At 56.2% G+C, this 22,268-nt stretch overlaps 1 protein-coding gene across 5 annotated transcripts in view; it reads right to left on the bottom strand.

Annotated features, from left to right (window-relative positions):
- PHYHD1 (phytanoyl-CoA dioxygenase domain containing 1) overlaps positions 1-22,268 on the bottom strand; it is a 164,504-nt gene that overhangs the window by 71,547 nt on the left and 70,689 nt on the right. For all 5 annotated transcript variants that reach the window (XM_069237025.1, XM_069237024.1, XM_069237027.1 and 2 more), the window contains exons 3-4: positions 10,458-10,616; positions 3,470-3,545 (exon numbers count right to left, since the gene is read on the bottom strand). In XM_069237025.1, the coding sequence (XP_069093126.1) occupies positions 3,470-3,545; positions 10,458-10,616 (235 nt within the window). The remainder of the gene's footprint in view (positions 1-3,469; positions 3,546-10,457; positions 10,617-22,268) is intronic.

Genomic DNA, 22,268 nt, shown 5'->3' with positions numbered 1-22,268 from the left:
GGACAAACACTGCACAATGATGGGGCAGTGACCCCTGCAACGACAATCTCTGCACAGTGATGGGACAGTGGCCCCAGCAGAGACATCAAAGTGATGAGACACGTGATGGGAACAGTGTAGGAAAGTACCATCTTGCCTGGCATGTTACCCCCATATTTCACTGTATATATGTTGTTTTAGTTGTATGTGTCACTGGGACCGTGCCAGCCAGGGCCCCAGTGCTCATAAGTGTGCCCTGTATGTGTTCCCTGTGTGATGCCTAACTGTCTCACTGAGGCTCTTCTAACGAGAACCTCAGTGGTTATGCTCTCTCTGCTTTCCAAATTGTCACTAACAGGCTAGTGACCAATTTCACCAATTCACATTGGCATACTGGTACACCCATATAATTCCCTAGTATATGGTACTGAGGTACCCAGGGTATTGGGGTTCCAGGAGATCCCTATGGGCTGCAGCATTTATTTTACCACCCATAGGGAGATCTGACAATTCTTACACAGGCCTGCCACTGCAGCCTGAGTGAAATAACGTCCACATTATTTCACAGCCATTTACCACTGCACTTAAGTAACTTATAAGTCACCTATATGTCTAACCTTCACCTGGTGAAGGTTGGGTGCAAAGTTACTTAGTGTGTGGGCACCCTGGCACTAGCCAAGGTGCCCCCACATTGTTCAGGGCAAATTCCCCGGACTTTGTGAGTGCGGGGACACCATTACACGTGTGCACTATACATAGGTCACTACCTATGTATAGCGTCACAATGGTAACTCCGAACATGGCCATGTAACATGTCTAAGATCATGGAATTGTCACCCCAATGCCATCCTGCCATTGGGGAGACAATTCCATGATCCCCCGGGTCTCTAGCACAGAACCCGGGTACTGCCAAACTGCCTTTCCGGGGTCTCCACTTCAGCTTCTGCTGCTGCCAACCCCTCAGACAGGTTTCTGCCCTCCTGGGGTCCAGGCAGCCCTGGCCCAGGAAGGCAGAACAAAGGATTTCCTCCGAGAGAGGGTGTGACACCCTCTCCCTTTGGAAATAGGTGTGATGGCTGAGGAGGAGTAGCCCCCCCCCAGCCTCTGGAAATGCTTTGATGGGCACAGATGCTGCCCATCTCTGCATAAGCCAGTCCACACCGGTTTAGGGATCCCCCAGCCCTGCTCTGGCGACAAACTGGACAAAGGAAAGGGGAGTGACCACTACCCTGACCTGCACCTCCCAGGGGAGGTGCCCAGAGCTCCTCCAGTGTGCCCCAGACCTCTGCCATCTTGGAAACATTGTGTTGCTGGCACACTGGACTGCTCTGAGTGGCCAGTGCCAGCAGGTGACGTCAGAGACTCCTTCTGATAGGCTCTTACCTCTCTTAGTAGCCAATCCTCCTTCCTAGGTAGCCAAACCTCCTTTTCTGGCTATTTAGGGTCTCTGCTATGGGGAATTCTTCAGATAACGAATGCAAGAGCTCAGCAGAGTTCCTCTGCATCTCCCTCTTCATCTTCTGCCAAAGGATCGACCGCTGACTGCTCAGGACGCCTGCAAAAACGCAACAAAGTAGCCAGACGACTACTAGCAACCTTGTATCGCTTCATCCTGCCGGCTTTCTCGACTGTTTCCAGGTGGTGCATGCTCTGGGGGTAGCCTGCCTCCTTCTTGCACCAGGAGCTCTGAAGAAATCTCCTGTGGGTCGACGGAATCTTCCCCCTGCAACCGCAGGCAACAAAAGACTGCATCACCGGTCCTCTGGGTCCCCTCTCAGCATGACGAGCATGGTCCCTGGAACTCAGCAACTCTGTCCAAGTGACTCCCACAGTCCACTGACTCGTCAGTCCAAGTTTGGTGGAGGTAAGTCCTTGCCTCCCCACACTAGACTGCATTGCTGGGTACAGCGTGATTTGCAGCTGCTCCGGCTCCTGTGCACTCTTCCAGGATTTCCTTCGTGCACAAGCAAGCCTGAGTCCCCGACACTCTAACCTGCAGTGCACAACCTTCTGAGTTGTCCTCCGGTGTCGTGGGGCTCCCTTTTGTGACTTCACGTGGACTCCGGTTCACTCTTCTTCCAAGTGCCTGTTCAGGTACTTCTGCGGGTGCTGCCTGCTTCTGTGAGGGCTCCCTGACTTGCTGGTCCCTCCTGGGCCACAGCAGCATCAAAAAACCCTAACTGCGACCCTTGCAGCTAGCAAGGCTTGTTTGCAGTCTTTCTGCGTGGGAACACCTCTGCAAGCTTCTTCATGACGTGGGACATCCATCCTCCAAAGGGGAAGTTCCTAGTTCTCTTCGTTCTTGCAAAACACTAAGGGGGTTATTACAACTTTGGAGGAGGTGTTAATCCGTCCCAAAAGTGACTGTAAAGTGACGGATATACCACCAGCCGTATTACGAGTTCCATAGGATATAATGGACTCGTAATACGGCTGGTGGTATATCCGTCACTTTAGCGTCACTTTTGGGACGGATTAACACCTCCTCCAAAGTTGTAATAACCCCCTGAGCTTCTTCCATCCGGTGGCAGCTTCCTTGCACCCTCAGCTGCCATTTCCTGGGCTCCTGCCCACTCTCGACACTGTCGCGACTCTTGGACTTGGTCCCCTTGTCTTACAGGTACTCAGGTCCGGAAATCCACTGTTGTTGCATTGCTGGTGTTGGTTTTCCTTTCAGAATCCCCCTATCACGACTTCTGTGTTCTCTGGGGGTTGTAGGTGCACTTTACACCTACCTTACAGGGTCTTGGGGTGGCCTATTTTTCTAACCCTCACTGTTTTCTTACAGTCCCAGCGACCCTCTACAAGCTCACATAGGCTTGGGGTCCATTCGTGGTTCGCATTCCACTTTTGGAGTATATGGTTTGTGTTGCCCCTATACCTATGTGCTCCTATTGCAATCTACTGTAACTTTACATTGCTTGCATTACTTCCTTTTGCTATTACTGCATAATTTTGGTATTGTGTACATATATCTTGTGTATATTTCTCATCCTCATACTGAGGGTACTCACTGAGATACTTTTGGCATATTGTCATAAAAATAAAGTACCTTTATTTTTAGTATATCTGTTTATTGTGTTTTCTTATGATGTTGTGCATATGACACCAGTGGTATAGTAGGAGCTTTACATGTCTCCTAGTGCAGCCTAAGCTGCTTTGCCATAGCTACCTTCTATCAGCCTAAGCTGCTAGAAACACCTCTTCTACACTAATAAGGGATAACTGGACCTGGCACAAGGTGTAAGTACTTCTGGTACCCACTCCAAGCCAGGCCAGCCTCCTACAAACAGTGACCCCTGCAAGGACAAATACTGCAAAGTGATGAGACACAGTGACCCCTACAAGGACAAACGCTGCACGGTGGTGGGACAGTGACCTCTGCAAGGACAAACACTGCACAGTGATGGGAACGGATCCGGCTACAAGAAGGAAGTTCATTGTTGCAATTGGATTGCTGTCCTAACATTGCATTTTAATTAATATTTACCGTTTTTATCGAAAACTCCTTTTTCGAAGAAAAATCGGATCTTGTCCCCACTGGTGAGGAAGTAGTCTGCACTACCCTGCGGGAGGAAACAGACGATAAGGTGACCACAAGATGAAGAAGAGAAGCCACCAACAGTGCAGGGAAAGAAAAGTAACAGAAAGCCACCAACTGAAGGTGAACAGCCAACACACATCCATACAAGTAAGAGAAACAGGTTCAATAACACTGCTCACAAACAAGAGACCCATCAAAAGGGTCATCGAAACAAGACACCAATAAACTAAACCACCAAAGCCGAGAAGAAAACCATCAACACAACCATCTGAGAGTGAAGACCAAAAACATAAACTTGGAGGTGAGTTAGGAGAGACCACTCCACACAGTCAATGGAGCCAAGGAGAAGTGGAACATCAATACCCAAGGAGAAAAACACAGACTATCAACAAAACCAACAAAGCCAGACAGATAAATGTCAAAGAGGGTCAAAGGGAAAAACACACAAACACAACCATCCAAGCAAGATAGGACAGACCATCAACAGAAGATATGCACCAACAAAACTCCTGGAGCCAAGGAGAAGTGGCAGACCAATGCAACCATCAATCATGCAAGCAATGGAAGATAGACCATGTATACAATCTCTGAAGCCTGAGGAAAGAGATCTAACACAGCAGCCAGACCCACAAGAACATCAATAAAGGCATAAACTTCTTGCCCATCCCCAAGCAATAAGGATAGACCCCTGATGCAGATATCCGAGCAACCAACAAAAAATATATATAAGCCAAAGGAAAAAAGAAACATGTCACCACAGTTCTCTAAACAAGGCTATAGCCTATCAAGCAACCACTGACTCAAGATGAAACAAAACAATCATAACAACAGACAACAAACTTAACTATCTGAGCCAAAGATATATATCAACACAGCTATTCAACGTAACCTTCCAAGCAACAGTGTATACCACCAACTCACACTCCAGAGACAGAAGAGGCTATCAGCTGAACATCCAGAGATGCAAGAAACATAAACCTCTATACAACCACCTAAGTATGAGAATAAACCATGGACACAATCAACACTGATCCATCAATACATTCAATGGAGCTGTGCAGAGACTGAACACCTGAACATCAAGAAGAAAACAAACACGAATGTGTATTTAACTTAGCAAAAGGACAAACCTTCAACACAAATTGTTGGGCCAGAGAAAAGAGAGACCAATCAATGCAAATGTACAGACAAAAAGAGAACCAACAAAAAATCTTGGTAACTTGAGGAAAGATGAATATGCACAATCACTGGAGCCAAGATGTAAATGACCCCATCCTTGGTGGCCTGGAAAGCGCAGCTCCACATTAGCAGATGTAGGGAGGGGTCATCAACAGTCCAGATGGGATGCAGTATCGACTGGACCATAGATAGGTGCATGGAACGGAGGAGTCCTCTGCAATCAGCAGTTGCAGCACTAATCCATGCCCAGTGTTAAACAGATGAAGCCCAAACTTGGCCCTTCAACAATTCGGCAGTTGCCGCCCTGACTGTGCCATCAGAAAATCAACTGTTCTAGCCCTAACTGGGCCTTCGGGTTTGCAGTTACATCAGGAACTTGGTGTGAATTAATGGGTCCACAGGCACCAGAGCCCTTCACAATCGTTCTTGTACAGAGGGTCTCTTCCTGGGCACCCAACAGCCACAGGGGAAATGCTGGACCTCACTCCTTGCTGGGCAAACTTTCCTCTTGCAGGTGCAGGCTAGCTCCTTTCTACTCTCGGCAGGCAGGTAGCTTCTAGGCACTTCAGTGCAGCCACACAGCTCTTGCAGTAGTGAACCCAGACTTAAGATGATGCCCCTCACTTCTGGGAAGATGGCTGTCCGGCAAACACCAGCCTGATTGTACAGCAGTCCTCTGACTACTCTGATGAGTACGCCCTTCCTTTGTCAAAGAGAACACTGAACAGGAAGCAAGCAGGTTCACAATGTCCACACAGGTGATGCAGATCCACTTTTTCAAGCTGTAGAACTTGTCTGGGGTAGTTCTTCTTAAAGGTGTCCTTTCAAGGCTGCTCTCCAGACACAGCCTTTGTGTAGAGTGATGCTTCCAACAGCAGGTTGCTCTGGGGCTGTCTCCATCCCAGAGCACCCACAGCAGAGGCACACAGAGGTGTAAGGTTCTGCACCTGGCTGTCATAGGCCCAACTGAAGGAGTAATGCGAGAAGGACAAAAGGACAAGCATAGAAGCTGCCTCACCTTCCACAAGAGTCTGCAGTCCCACCGCCCACCCCTACAATCAACCAAACTGCAGGCTCTGGAATACTTATCAGCAGCTCTTTGTCCAGTAAAAGGCTCACAGAATTGGTGAAGGCAGCTGTCCCTCTGCTCCCTAACTTCAATGTCTGGGTCTCCCTCCCAGGAATGCAGGCAATACACTTTCACCCGCTGGGTGCAGTCGTACCTTACCTCTTTTGCCTCGCAAGGCCAGAGGCATCCACAATGGATTCCACTGGCTCCATTACTCTGGACAACTCTCGCACCTTGCATTTGTTACACTGGCTACACACAACCACGCTGAATATGCATTCTGGATGTTTGCGTAAGGGTCTCGGTAAGCACATAGTGGCAGAAACGTAAACAGGTGAGCCAGTGGGCCTCACCCAGAGTGACACAGATGAAAAGGTCTGGTCACACTAGTAATTCTTTTAACCACAGTACGCTGCAATCACCGCTCTAGGTGCTAAATGCAGGACAGGGCCAGCTGCCAACAATGAGGACATCCCTGGTGAGCCCTTCCAGGTCTCAGGACAGGTCCAGGACCTCTTATAGTCAGGAGCAGGCCTGGGCTTCTGTGCACACACTTAGATTGGCGGGACGCCATAGCCAAAATAAAAATCAAGATACAGGATACATGCAGGCGGGCACTGCGGGAACAAGCATGTATCCCATGCAGGAGACATTCTCGTCCCAACACCATGTAGAAACCCAAGTAAATTAGTGAGAAGAGCCTACTAAAAACATTCATCCGCATACTAAAGGGCAGATCAACAACAGAATTGTTTAGCTAGAGCACTAATGCATTCAGTCATTTAAACAAGGGAACAACAATCAAAACTAGTGGAGGGACCATTGAACTGAGCCATCCCAAAAACTCAGAACACGAATACAAGCAGAAGAGTCCAATAAATGCAAACACCTGAACAAGAAAGTACAGAGCATCAGAACCATCCTAGCCTCAGAAAACAAAGCAGAACCAGAATGACACCAATGAATGGAACCTTCTGAAATAGAGAATTCAGACTGCCAACAAAAACATCAAATCCACAGAGACTGGCTATTAAAGTATAAAATGAAATCATTTCAGCAAGAGGATACAGACCATCAACACAACCATTGGTAGAGATACAGGTACACATAAGAACAACCACCTCTCACCCGTCCTAGACTGGCCCTTAATACCTGCCAAAGAGATGTCTACGATGGAGGTTTGGAAATCCAATATTTATTACTATCACCTTGCGATGCACCTACTCGTAATTAATGACTGGATGGGAGGCGGCTGGATGGACCCAGCATACCGACTTGAGCTCCAAACGATGGGCTACCCAGAGGTCTTTGATGTGCTGTATGGTTGTCCAATCCCCCGGGTGACCCCGGAAGTGACTAGGGTGGTCTTAATGGGCCTCATTCCCCCTCTCCATGACCCAGCAAATCAATGCAGTAACCTCCTCCTGCTTCCACACACTCCGCACACTGAAAAAATCCTTCAAATGGATTCCCACAGAGACCAGGAAGACAGTCACCCATGCACTCATCAGCAGCAGGCTGGACTATGGTAACGCCCTCTACGCCGGCACCACACTCAAACTCAAACGCAAACTCCAGAGAATCCAAAACACAGCCGCGCGCCTCATCCTGGACCTCCCCTGCCACAAACAAATCTCACCACACCTCAAATCCCTTCACTGGCTCCCCATAGACGAGAGGATCACTCAAGATCCTCATCCACGCACACAAATCCCTCCACAACACCGGCCCAACCTACCTCAATGAAAGAGTGAACTTCCACACTTTCACCAGCAACCTCCGATCTGCCGACCTCGTACTCGCTACAGTCCCACGCATCCAACGCACTACACACAGGAGGCAGGGCCTTCTCATACCTCGCCCCCAAAACCTGGAACTCCCTCCCCACCAACCTCCGCAAAACCAAAGACCTCTTGCTCTTCAGAAAAAACCTCGAGACATGGTTGTTCGAACAATGAACCCCCTCAACTCCCCTGCCACCCCCCCTCCCCAAGCGCCTTGAGACCCTCACGGGTGAGTAGCGCGCTCTATAAATATTTTTGATTGATTGATTGATTGAATGGGCTGGCGCAAAGCCCAGAGAGTGTCGGGTTGGTGGGGCTGCCTCACCCAACAGACCCCATTGTGGCAGGGGAGGCAGCTGGCAGCTGGCAGAGGCCTCGGCGCTGGAGGGATTCCAGAGATGGGATAGCATAGGAATCTCCACACTGGGTGATGTCTGGGGGGGGGTCACCCATGCGATCCTTTGAAGAGCTACAGCAACTCTTTTCGCTGAACAAGACTCAATTCCACAGGTACCTTCAGCTTCGCCACGCTCTACTGGTACACATCCGCGCAGGGGAAACTATACCTGAACACAGTCCCATGGAGGCGAGGGTGCTAATGGGGAACTTGGGCGAGGGCGGAGTCTCTCAGATCTATAGCTCTCTAATCGCTAACACCACCCGTCCCCTTGATGGGTTTCGCCGGAAGTGGGAGGAATGGGTGGGCCCCATGGAGGAGGAGGACTGGAGGGAAGCGTTAATGGCCCCTCGGACCCTGACTATGGCCACTCGATTCCGACTGCTACAGACCCTCTATCTACATACTGCATACCTCACACCTATGAGGCTACACAGAGAGGGCTTCCGGCCCAGGGCTGACTGTCCCCGTTGCTCGGGCCCAGACGTGGATTTTTTCCACATGGTATGGTCATGCCCAGCCATAGTGTCTTACTGGAGCGCGGTTATGAGGGAGGTCTCAGGGGTCCTACACGGTGAGGTGGAAGTGGCTCCATTAATACTCTTGTTGGGGGTCATGGGGGAAGTGGGACTGGGAAGAGCAGACCGAATCTTCCTGGGAGTGCCATGCATGGTGGCAAAAAGAGATATAATGGCGGACTGGAAGGCAGGGGCGGCTCCGGCGCTGGCCAAGTGGAGACGAGGTGTGGACTGGTGCGCACAATGCAAAAAACTTGTATATGAAGCCGGGGGGCCCGAATAAATACAATAAAGTGTGGGGGAAATGGGAGGACACGTGGTGCACTTAACTTGTTTGTGAGCTGCACAGCTCAATGGGTGAGGTCATCATCGGAAATGACAAGTGGGGGGGTTTCCCCCCTCTCATTTTTTTTTCTTCTTTTCTTCAGTAACTTGGGTCCGTGCAGCCTATTACTATTACTATGTGTAAACATTGTCTGTGGTGACCTGTTGAGGACAGGTGAGGTGACCGTCTCTAGGTACCAGTTGGTGCCATGTTGTATGTATTTTAATGTCATTGTTTCCGCAAAACCAATAAAAGCTCTTTATAAAAAAAAGAACAACCACCTCTACTGAGATCCCTCAACACAACCTTTCAAGCAAACAGCCAAAAAACACAATCATTGCCAGCTAAAGTGTAGAGATTCATAAACACTACAGCCACATGAGGGTCTAGAGGAAAACACACCCATGAGAGTTGGACACATCAAGGCAAATACTGCCAGCAAGAGAGAACACTGTTGCCCAGAAGCCAACAAGCGAGAGATGGCAGCCACACCAACATCACAAAGAAGGTTGCACAACCACTCTTCTCAAGAAGAGATTGTCCACTACTCGGAACTAGTTCATGACATCAGACACCAGTCGGTACAACCATTGCAGTCCGAGAAGACCCTCACCACATCCCACCACTCCTTCCCATCACCTCTTGATGCAACCAACCATCCATGCCGTGAAAGAGGATCACCCTACCACCAACCAACTGATAAACACCAATGTAGGCAGGCCTGTGCCAGGGATTTACACCAGTGGCACCACGGCTGTGCCCAAAAAGTAACAGTCAATACTACTGCAAGTAACAAAACCAATAGTCAACAGTGCACACCACCAACCCACTGAGAACCAGCAATGTATACACGTCCGTCCCAGGGATTTACACTAGTAGCACCACAGCTGCACCCAACAGCAACTATCAATACCACTGCAAGTAACAAGAACAAAAGCATCAACAGTCCACACCACCAACGCTGTGAGTGAGCAATGCAGGCACACCCGTCCCAGGGATTTACACCAGCAGCACCACAGCTGCACCCAACACCAACCATCAATACTACTGCACGTAACAAAAACAGAGTCAACAGTATCTATCACCGACATTCTGGGAGCGAGCAATGTACATATGCATACCCATATCAGGGATTTACACCAGCAGCACCATGCCTACACCTAGTAGTAACCATTAATACTACTACAAGTAACAACAGAAAGAGCCTACAGTCCACACTGGCAACCCTCTGAGAGCGAGTAATGTACGTACGCATGCCCATCCCAGGGATTTGCACCAGGAGCAGCGTGCCTCCACCCAACAGTAACCATTAATACTACTGCAAGTAACAAAAACAGAAAAAGTCAACAGTCCCCATCAGCTCAACTGTAGCGAGCGTGGGGCCAGCAGCACAATAGATGAAACACTACCATCATACGACAACTCATTCACAATGCTGGGTAACGACATAGAGTAGTTTACAAACTGAAGCAGTAACTACACCCCAACCTGCATCTATCACCAGCGAGGAGAGTGCGTGAAGGAAAGAGAAGGGACATTGATGCAGAGACGGATGTCACACGCATCCTACCAACCACCCACCACCTCTGTCATGCCTTGTAAGGCTGGGGACCTCCCTCGGCCCCACGCTGTTGTCCCCGCATCACCAGCAATTGCACCAACCTGGGCCTGCAACTGCTCCTCTTCCTGGGTGGTGAACTCTGTCCGGCAGTGCAAGGGCACGTCCATCTGGGCCACAATGTCCTTCATTGCATCCATCATGGTATCACACTCCTCCGGTGAGAATACGCCTTCCAGCACCAAGAAGCCATCCTCATGGAACTACAAAAGGAGCAAAAATGGAGTATGTGCAGGAGCATCCACTGTGCCCAAAGGAAGCATGTCTGCAGTAAGACTGTCACAGCAAGGGATGGTGAAGACCGTCACCCTCTCACATACTGCAGATCACAGCCACAATACTACCCTCCGCTGCAACTCACAGCTCTAACACTGCTGACAGGTCCTAATCAAAGACTCGGCACTGCTGCCAGCCTTGGCACTGCTGCCAGCTCACACTTACAGCCTCGGCACTGCTGCCAGCTCCCACCTACAGCCCAGCACTGCTGCCAGCTCACACCTACAGCCTCGGCACTGCTGCCTGCTCACACCTACAGCCTCGGCACTGCTACCTGCTCACACCTGCAGCCTCAGCACTGCTACATGCTCACACCTGCAGCCTCGGCACTGCTGCCAGCTCACACCTGCAGCCTCAGCACTGCTACATGCTCACACCTGCAGCCTCGGCACTGCTGCCAGCTCACACCTGCAGCCTCAGCACTGCTGCCAGCTCACACTTACAGCCTCGGCACTGCTGCCACCTCACACCTACAGCCTCAGCACTGCTGCCAGCTCCCACCTACAGCCCAGCACTGCTGCCAGCTCACACCTACAGCCTCGGCACTGCTGCCAGCTCCCACCTACAGCCTCAGCACTGCTGCCTGCTCACACCTACAGCCTCGGCACTGCTGCCTGCTCACACCTACAGCCTCGGCACTGCTACATGCTCACACCTGCAGCCTCAGCACTGCTACCTGCTCACACCTGCAGCCTCGGCACTGCTGCCAGCTCACACCTACAGCCTCAGCACTGCTGCCACCTCACACCTACAGCCTCAGCACTGCTGCCAGCTCCCACCTACAGCCTCGGCACTGCTGCCAGCTCACACCTACAGCCTCGGCACTGCTGTCTGCTCACACCTACAGCCTCGGCACTGCTGCCTGCTCACACCTACAGCCTCGGCACTGCTACCTGCTCACACCTGCAGCCTCGGCACTGCTACCTGCTCACACCTGCAGCCTCGGCACTGCTGCCAGCTCACACCTACAGCCTCGGCACTGCTGCCACCTCACACCTACAGCCTCGGCACTGCTGCCACCTCACACCTGCAGCCTCAGCACTGCTACCTGCTCACACCTGCAGCCTCGGCACTGCTGCCAGCTCACACCTACAGCCCAGCACTGCTACCTGCTCACACCTACAGCCACAGCACTGCCTCCTGCTCACACCTACAGCCTCGGCACTGCTGCCAGCTCACACCTACAGCCACAGCACTGCTGCCTGCTCACACCTACAGCCTCAGCACTGCTGCCAGCTCACACTTACAGCCTCGGCACTGCTGCCACCTCACACCTACAGCCTCGGCACTGCTACCTGCTCACACCTGCAGCCTCAGCACTGCTACATGCTCACACCTGCAGCCTCGGCACTGCTGCCAGCTCACACCTGCAGCCTCAGCACTGCTACATGCTCACACCTGCAGCCTCGGCACTGCTGCCAGCTCACACCTGCAGCCTCAGCACTGCTGCCAGCTCACACTTACAGCCTCGGCACTGCTGCCACCTCACACCTACAGCCTCAGCACTGCTGCCAGCTCCCACCTACAGCCCAGCACTGCTGCCAGCTCACACCTACAGCCTCGGCACTGCTGCCAGCTCCCACCTACAGCCTCGGCACTGCTGCCTGCTCACACCTACAGCCTCGGCACTGCTGCCTGCTCACACCTACAGCCTCGGCACTGCTACATGCTCACACCTGCAGCCTCGGCACTGCTACCTGCTCACACCTGCAGCCTCGGCACTGCTGCCAGCTCACACCTACAGCCTCGGCACTGCTGCCACCTCACACCTACAGCCTCGGCACTGCTGCCAGCTCCCACCTACAGCCTCGGCACTGCTGCCAGCTCACACCTACACCCTCGGCACTGCTGCCTGCTCACACCTACAGCCTCGGCACTGCTGCCTGCTCACACCTACAGCCTCGGCACTGCTACCTGCTCACACCTGCAGCCTCAGCACTGCTGCCAGCTCACACCTACAGCCTCGGCACTGCTGCCAGCTCACACCTACAGCCTCGGCACTGCTGCCACCTCACACCTACAGCCTCGGCACTGCTGCCACCTCACACCTGCAGCCTCGGCACTGCTACCTGCTCACACCTGCAGCCTCGGCACTGCTGCCAGCTCACACCTACAGCCCAGCACTGCTACCTGCTCACACCTACAGCCACAGCACTGCCTCCTGCTCACACCTACAGCCTCGGCACTGCTGCCAGCTCACACCTACAGCCACAGCACTGCTGCCTGCTCACACCTACAGCCTCAGCACTGCTGCCAGCTCACACTTACAGCCTCGGCACTGCTGCCACCTCACACCTACAGCCTCAGCACTGCTGCCACCTCACACCTACAGCCTCAGCACTGCTGCCAGCTCCCACCTACAGCCTCGGCACTGCTGCCAGCTCACACCTGAAGCCTCAGCATTGCTGCCAGATCACACCTGAAGCCTCAGCACTGCTGCCAGCTCACACCTGAAGCCTCGGCACTGCTGCCAGCTCAAACCTACAGCCCAGCACTGCCTCCTGTTCACACCTACAGCCTCGGCACTCCTACATGCTCACACCTACAGCCTCGACAGTGCTACCTGCTCAAACCTACAGCCTCAGCACTGCTACCAGCTCACACTTACAGCCTCGGCACTGCTGCCAGCTCAAACCTACAGCCTCGGCACTGCTGCCAGCTCACACTTACAGCCTCGGCACTGCTGCCAGCTCACACCTACAGCCTCGGCACTGCTGCCTGCTCACACCTGCAGCCTCGGCACTGCTGCCTGCTCACACCTGCAGCCTCGGCACTGCTGCCAGCTCACACCTACAGCCACAGCACTGCTGCCACCTCACACCTACAGCCCCGGCACTGCTGCCACCTCACACCTACAGCCTCGGCACTGCTGCCTGCTCCCACCTACAGCCTCTGCACTGCTGCCAGCTCAAACCTACAGCCTCGGCACTGCCTCCTGCTCACACCTACAGCCTCGGCACTGCTGCCAGCTCACACCTACAGCCTCGGCACTGCTGCCACCTCACACCTACAGCCTCTGCACTGCTGCCAGCTCACACCTACAGCCTCGGCACTGCTGCCACCTCCCACCTACAGCCTCGGCACTGCTGCCAGCTCCCACCTACAGCCACAGCACTGCTAAATGCTCACACCTACAGCCACAGCACTGCTGCCTGCTCACACCTACAGCCACAGCACTGCTGCCTGCTCACACCTACAGCCACAGCACTGCTGCCTGCTCCCAGCTACAGCCCCGGCACTGCTGCCAGCTCCCACCTACAGCCACAGCACTGCTACCTGCTCACACCTACAGCCACAGCACTGCTGCCTGCTCACACCTACAGCCACAGCACTGCTGCCTGCTCACACCTACAGCCACAGCACTGCTGCCTGCTCCCACCTACAGCCCCGGCACTGCTGCCAGCTCACACCTACAGCCTCTGCACTGCTGCCAGCTCAGACCTATAGCCTCGGCACTCCTGCCAGATCACACTTACAGCCTCTGCACTGCTTCCAGCTCACACCTACAGCCTCGGCACTGCTACCTGCTCACACCTACAGCCTCGGCACTGCTACCTGCTCACACCTAGAGCCTCTGCACTGCTGCCAGCTCCCACCTACAGCCTCAGCACTGCTGCCAGCTCACACTTACAGCCTCGGCGCTGCTGCCAGCTCACACCTACAGCCTCGGCACTGCTACCTGCTCACACCTGCAGCCTCAGCACTGCTACATGCTCACACCTGCAGCCTCGGCACTGCTGCCAGCTCACACCTGCAGCCTCAGCACTGCTGCCAGCTCACACTTACAGCCTCGGCACTGCTGCCACCTCACACCTACAGCCTCGGCACTGCTGCCACCTCCCACCTACAGCCCAGCACTGCTGCCAGCTCACACCTACAGCCTCGGCACTGCTGCCAGCTCCCACCTACAGCCTCGGCACTGCTGCCTGCTCACACCTACAGCCTCGGCACTGCTGCCTGCTCACACCTACAGCCTCGGCACTGCTACCTGCTCACACCTGCAGCCTCAGCACTGCTACATGCTCACACCTGCAGCCTCGGCACTGCTGCCAGCTCACACCTGCAGCCTCGGCACTGCTGCCAGCTCACACTTACAGCCTCGGCACTGCTGCCACCTCACACCTACAGCCTCAGCACTGCTGCCACCTCCCACCTACAGCCCAGCACTGCTGCCAGCTCACACCTACAGCCTCGGCACTGCTGCCAGCTCCCACCTACAGCCTCGGCACTGCTGCCTGCTCACACCTACAGCCTCGGCACTGCTGCCTGCTCACACCTACAGCCTCGGCACTGCTACCTGCTCACACCTGCAGCCTCGGCACTGCTACCTGCTCACACCTACAGCCTCGGCACTGCTGCCAGCTCACACCTACAGCCTCGGCACTGCTGCCAGCTCACACCTACAGCCTCGGCACTGCTGCCACCTCACACCTGCAGCCTCAGCACTGCTACCTGCTCACACCTACAGCCTCGGCACTGCTACCTGCTCACACCTGCAGCCTCGGCACTGCTGCCAGCTCACACCTACAGCCTCGGCACTGCTGCCAGCTCACACCTACAGCCTCGGCACTGCTGCCACCTCACACCTGCAGCCTCGGCACTGCTACCTGCTCACACCTACAGCCTCGGCACTGCTACCTGCTCACACCTACAGCCCAGCACTGCTACCTGCTCACACCTACAGCCTCGGCACTGCTGCCAGATCACACCTACAACCACAGCACTGCTGCCTGCTCACAACTACAGCCTCAGCACTGCTGCCAGCTCACACTTACAGCCTCGGCACTGCTGCCAGCTCAAACCTACAGCCCAGCACTGCCTCCTGCTCACACCTACAGCCTCGGCACTGCTACCTGCTCACACTTACAGCCTCGGCACTGCTGCCAGCTCAAACCTACAGCCTCGGCACTGCTGCCAGCTCACACTTACAGCCTCGGCACTGCTGCCAGCTCACACCTACAGCCTTGGCACTGCTGCCTGCTCACACCTGCAGCCTCGGCACTGCTGCCTGCTCACACCTACAGCCACAGCACTGCTGCCACCTCACACCTACAGCCCCGGCACTGCTGCCACCTCACACCTACAGCCTCGGCACTGCTGCCTGCTCCCACCTACAGCCTCTGCACTGCTGCCAGCTCAAACCTACAGCCTCGGCACTGCCTCCTGCTCACACCTACAGCCTCGGCACTGCTGCCAGCTCACACCTACAGCCTCGGCACTGCTGCCACCTCACACCTACAGCCTCGGCACTGCTGCCAGCTCCCACCTACAGCCACAGCACTGCTACCTGCTCACACCTACAGCCACAGCACTGCTGCCTGCTCACACCTACAGCGACAGCACTGCTGCCTGCTCACACCTACAGCCACAGCACTGCTGCCTGCTCCCACCTACAGCCCCGGCACTGCTGCCAGCTCACACCTACAGCCTCTGCACTGCTGCCAGCTCAGACCTACAGCCTCGGCACTCCTGCCAGCTCACACTTACAGCCTCTGCACTGCTTCCAGCTCACACCTACAGCCTCGGCACTGCAACCTGCTCACACCTACAGCCTCGGCACTGCTACCTGCTCCCACCTACAGCCACAGCACTGCTTCCAGCTCCCATCTACCGCCGCGGCACTGCTACCTGCTCACACCTACAGCCTCAGCACTGCTACGTGCTCACACCTACAGCCTCAGCACTGCTACCTGCTCACACCTACAGCCACAGCACTGCTACCTGCTCACACCTACAGCCTCGGCACTGCTGCCAGCTCACACCTACAGCCTCAGCACTGCTGCCTGCTCACACTTACAGCCTCGGCACTGCTGCCAGCTCACACTTACAGCCTCGGCACTGCTGCCAGCTCACACCTGAAGCCTCAACAGTGCTACCTGCTCCCACCTACAGCCTCGGCACTGCTACCTGCTCACACCTACAGCCTCAACAGTGCTACCTGCTCACACCTACAGCCTCGGCACTGCTGCCAGCTCAAACCTACAGCCTCGGCACTGCTACTAGCTCACACTTACAGCCTCGGCACTGCTGCCAGCTCACACTTACAGCCTCGGCACTGCTGCCAGCTCACACCTGAAGCCTCGGCACTGCTACCTGCTCACACCTACAGCCTCGACAGTGCTACCTGCTCACACCTACAGCCACAGCACTGCTACCTGCTCACACCCACAGCCACAGCACTGCTGCCAGCTCACACCTACAGCCTCGGCACTGCTACCTGCTCACACCTACACCCTCTGCACTGCTGCCAGCTCACACCTACAGCCTCGGCACTGCTACCTGCTCACACCTACAGCCTCGGCACTGCTACCTACTCACACCTACAGCCTCGGCACTGCTGCCAGCTCACACCTACAGCCTCGGCACTGCTACCTGCTCACACCTACAGCCACAGCACTGCCGCCAGCTCACACTTACAGCCTCGGCACTGCTGCCATCTCACACTTACAGCCTCGGCACTGCTGCCAGCTCAAACCTACAGCCTCGGCACTGCCTCCTGCTCACACCTACAGCCTCGGCACTGCTGCCAGCTCACACCTACAGCCCAGCACTGCTGCCAGCTCACACCTACAGCCTCGGTACTGCTGCCAGCTCACACCTACATCCTCGGCACTGCTGCCTGCTCACACCTACAGCCACGGCACTGCCTCCTGCTCACACCTACAGCCACAGCACTGCCGCCAGCTCACACCTGAAGCCTCGGCACTGCCTCCTGCTCACACCTACAGCCTTGGCACTGCTGCCTGCTCACACCTACAGCCTCGGCACTGCTGCCAGCTCACACCTACAGCCTCGGCACTGCTGCCACCTCACACCTACAGCCACAGCACTGCTACCTGCTCACACCTAGAGCCACAGCACTGCTGCCTGCTCACACCTACAGCCTCAGCACTGCCTCCTGCTCACACCTACAGCCTCGGCACTGCTGCCAGCTCACACCTGAAGCCTCGGCACTGCCTCCTGCTCACACCTACAGCCTCGGCACTGCTGCCTGCTCACACCTACAGCCTCGGCACTGCTGCCAGCTCACACCTGAAGCCTCAGCACTGCCTCCTGCTCACACCTACAGCCTCGGCACTGCTGCCTGCTCACACCTACAGCCTCGGCACTGCTGCCTGCCAACACCGACAGCCTCGGCACTGCTGCCAGCTCACACCTACAGCCCAGCACTGCTGCCAGCTCACACCTACAGCCCAGCACTCCTGCCTGCTCACACCTACAGCCTCGGCACTGCTGCAAGCTCATACTTACAGCCTCGGCACTGCTGCCAGCTCACACCTACAGCCACAGCACTGCTGCCACCTCACACCTACAGCCCCGGCACTGCTGCCACCTCACACCTACAGCCTCGGCACTGCTGCCTGCTCCCACCTACAGCCTCTGCACTGCTGCCAGCTCAAACCTACAGCCTCGGCACTGCCTCCTGCTCACACCTACAGCCTCGGCACTGCTGCCAGCTCACACCTACAGCCTCGGCACTGCTACCACCTCACACCTACAGCCTCTGCACTGCTGCCAGCTCACACCTACAGCCTCGGCACTGCTGCCACCTCAGACCTACAGCCTCGGCACTGCTGCCAGCTCCCACCTACAGCCACAGCACTGCTACCTGCTCACACCTACAGCCACAGCACTGCTGCCTGCTCACACCTACAGCCACAGCACTGCTGCCTGCTCACACCTACAGCCTCAGCACTGCTGCCTGCTCCCACCTACAGCCTCGGCACTGCTACCTGCTCACACCTACAGCCTCGGCACTGCTACCTGCTCACACCTACAGCCTCAGCACTGCTGCCAGCTCACACCTACAGCCTCGGCACTGCTACCTGCTCACACCTACAGCCTCGGCACTGCTACCTGCTCACACCTACAGCCTCTGCACTGCTGCCAGCTCACACCTACAGCCACAGCACTGCCGCCAGCTCACACTTACAGCCTCGGCACTGCTGCCATCTCACACTTACAGCCTCGGCACTGCTGCCAGCTCAAACCTACAGCCTCGGCACTGCCTCCTGCTCACACTTACAGCCTCGGCACTGCTGCCAGCTCACACCTACAGCCTTGGCACTGCTGCCTGCTCACACCTGCAGCCTCGGCACTGCTGCCTGCTCACACCTACAGCCACAGCACTGCTGCCACCTCACACCTACAGCCCCGGCACTGCTGCCAGCTCACACCTACATCCTCGGCACTGCTGCCTGCTCACACCTACAGCCACGGCACTGCCTCCTGCTCACACCTACAGCCACAGCACTGCCGCCAGCTCACACCTGAAGCCTCGGCACTGCCTCCTGCTCCCACCTACAGCCCCGGCACTGCTGCCAGCTCACACCTACAGCCTCTGCACTGCTGCCAGCTCAGACCTACAGCCTCGGCACTGCTACCTGCTCACACCTACAGCCTCGGCACTGCTACCTGCTCACACCTACAGCCTCGGCACTGCCTCCTGCTCACACCTACAGCCTCGGCACTGCTACCTGCTCCCACCTACAGCCACAGCACTGCTTCCAGCTCCCATCTACCGCCGCGGCACTGCTACCTGCTCACACCTACAGCCTCGGCACTGCTACCTGCTCACACCTAGAGCCTCTGCACTGCTGCCAGCTCCCACCTACAGCCTCAGCACTGCTGCCAGCTCACACTTACAGCCTCGGCACTGCTGCCAGCTCACACCTGAAGCCTCAACAGTGCTACCTGCTCCCACCTACAGCCTCGGCACTGCTACCTGCTCACACCTACAGCCTCGGCACTGCTACCTGCTCACACCTACAGCCTCAACAGTGCTACCTGCTCACACCTACAGCCTCGGCACTGCTGCCAGCTCAAACCTACAGCCTCGACAGTGCTACCTGCTCACACCTACAGCCACAGCACTGCTACCTGCTCACACCCACAGCCACAGCACTGCTGCCAGCTCACACCTACAGCCTCGGCACTGCTACCTGCTCACACCTACACCCTCTGCACTGCTGCCAGCTCACACCTACAGCCTCGGCACTGCTACCTGCTCACACCTACAGCCTCGGCACTGCTACCTACTCACACCTACAGCCTCAGCACTGCTGCCAGCTCACACCTACAGCCTCGGCACTGCTACCTGCTCACACCTACAGCCTCGGCACTGCCTCCTGCTCACACTTACAGCCTCAGCACTGCTGCCAGCTCAAACCTACAGCCTCGGCACTGCCTCCTGCTCACACCTACAGCCTCGGCACTCCTGCCAGCTCACACCTACAGCCCAGCACTGCTGCCAGCTCACACCTACATCCTCGGCACTGCTGCCTGCTCACACCTACAGCCACGGCACTGCCTCCTGCTCACACCTACAGCCACAGCACTGCCGCCAGCTCACACCTGAAGCCTCGGCACTGCCTCCTGCTCACACCTACAGCCTTGGCACTGCTGCCTGCTCACACCTACAGCCTCGGCACTGCTGCCAGCTCACACCTACAGCCTCGGCACTGCTGCCAGCTCACACCTACAGCCACAGCACTGCTACCTGCTCACACCTAGAGCCACAGCACTGCTGCCTGCTCACACCTACAGCCTCAGCACTGCCTCCTGCTCACACCTACAGCCTCGGCACTGCTACCTGCTCACACCTACAGCCACAGCACTGCTGCCTGCTCACACCTACAGCCTCGGCACTGCTGCCAGCTCACACCTGAAGCCTCAGCACTGCCTCCTGCTCACACCTACAGCCTCGGCACTGCTGCCTGCTCACACCTACAGCCTCGCACTGCTGCCAGCTCACACCTGAAGCCTCAGCACTGCCTCCTGCTCACACCTACAGCCTCGGCACTGCTGCCTGCTCACACCTACAGTCTCGGCACTGCTGCCTGCCAACACCGACAGCCTCGGCACTGCTGCCAGCTCACACCTACAGCCCAGCACTGCTGCCTGCTCACGCCTACAGCCTCAGCACTGCTGCCAGCTCATACCTGAAGCCTCGGCACTGCCTCCTGCTCACACCTGAAGCCTCAGCACTGCTGCCAGCTCATACCTGAAGCCTCGGCACTGCCTCCTGCTCACACCTGAAGCCTCAGCACTGCTGCCAGCTCACACCTGAAGCCTCGGCACTGCTAACTACTCACGCCTACAGCCACAGCACTGCTGCTAGCTCACACCTACAGCCTCGGCACTGCTGCCAGGTCCCACCTACAGCCACAGCACTGCTACCTGCTCACACCTAGAGCCACAGCACTGCTGCCTGCTCACACCTACAGCCTCAGCACTGCCTCCTGCTCACACCTACAGCCTCGGCACTGCTGCCAGCTCACACCTGAAGCCTCGACACTGCCTCCTGCTCACACCTACAGCCTCGGCACTGCTGCCTGCTCACACCTACAGCCTCGGCACTGCTGCCAGCTCACACCTGAAGCCTCAGCACTGCCTCCTGCTCACACCTACAGCCTCGGCACTGCTGCCTGCTCACACCTACAGCCTCGGCACTGCTGCCTGCCAACACCGACAGCCTCGGCACTGCTGCCAGCTCACACCTACAGCCCAGCACTGCTGCCTGCTCACGCCTACAGCCTCAGCACTGCTGCCAGCTCACACCTACAGCCCAGCACTGCTGCCTGCTCAGACCTACAGCCTCGGCACTGCTGCAAGCTCATACTTACAGCCTCGGCACTGCTGCCAGCTCACACCTGAAGCCTCGGCACTGCCTCCTGCTCACACCTACAGCCCGGCGCTGCTGCCAGCTCACACCTACAGCCTCAGCACTGCTGCCAGCTCACACCTGAAGCCTCAGCACTGCTGCCAGCTCATACCTGAAGCCTCGGCACTGCCTCCTGCTCACACCTGAAGCCTCAGCACTGCTGCCAGCTCATACCTGAAGCCTCGGCACTGCTAACTACTCACGCCTACAGCCACAGCACTGCTGCTAGCTCACACCTACAGCCTCTGCACTGCAGCCACCTCACACCTACAGCCTCAGCACTGCTGCCAGCTCCCACCTACAGCCTCGGCACTGCTGCCAGCTCACACCTACAGCCACAGCACTGCTGTCTGCTCACACCTACAACCTCAGCACTGCCTCCTGCTCACACCTACAGCCTCGGCACTGCTGCCAGTTCACACCTGAAGCCTCGGCACTGCCTCCTGCTCACACCTACAGCCTCGGCACTGCCGCCAGCTCACACCTGAAGCCTCGGCACTGCCGCCTGCTCACACCTACAGCCTCGGCACTGCCGCCTGCTCACACCTACAGCCTCGGCACTGCTGCCTGCCAACACCTACAGCCTCGGCACTGCTGCCAGCTCACACCTACAGCCCAGCACTGCTGCCAGCTCACACCTACAGCCTCGGCACTGCTGCCAGCTCACACCTGAAGCCTCGGCACTGCTGCCAGCTCACACCTGAAGCCTCGGCATTGCTGCCAGATCACACCTGAAGCCTAAGCACTGCTGCCAGCTCACACCTGAAGCCTCGGCACTGCTAACTGCTCACGCCTATAGCCACAGCACTGCTGCTAGCTCACACCTACAGCCTCGGCACTGCAGCCAGCTCCCACCTACAGCCTCAGCACTGCTGCCAGCTCACACCTGAAGCCTCAGCACTGCTGCCAGCTCACA

This window comes from Pleurodeles waltl, chromosome 6 (assembly GCF_031143425.1).
Source record: "Pleurodeles waltl isolate 20211129_DDA chromosome 6, aPleWal1.hap1.20221129, whole genome shotgun sequence".
Taxonomy (NCBI): Eukaryota; Metazoa; Chordata; class Amphibia; order Caudata; family Salamandridae; genus Pleurodeles; species Pleurodeles waltl.
The sequence above is the reverse complement of the archived record's forward strand: the minus strand, read 5'-3'. Positions and strand labels throughout refer to the sequence as shown.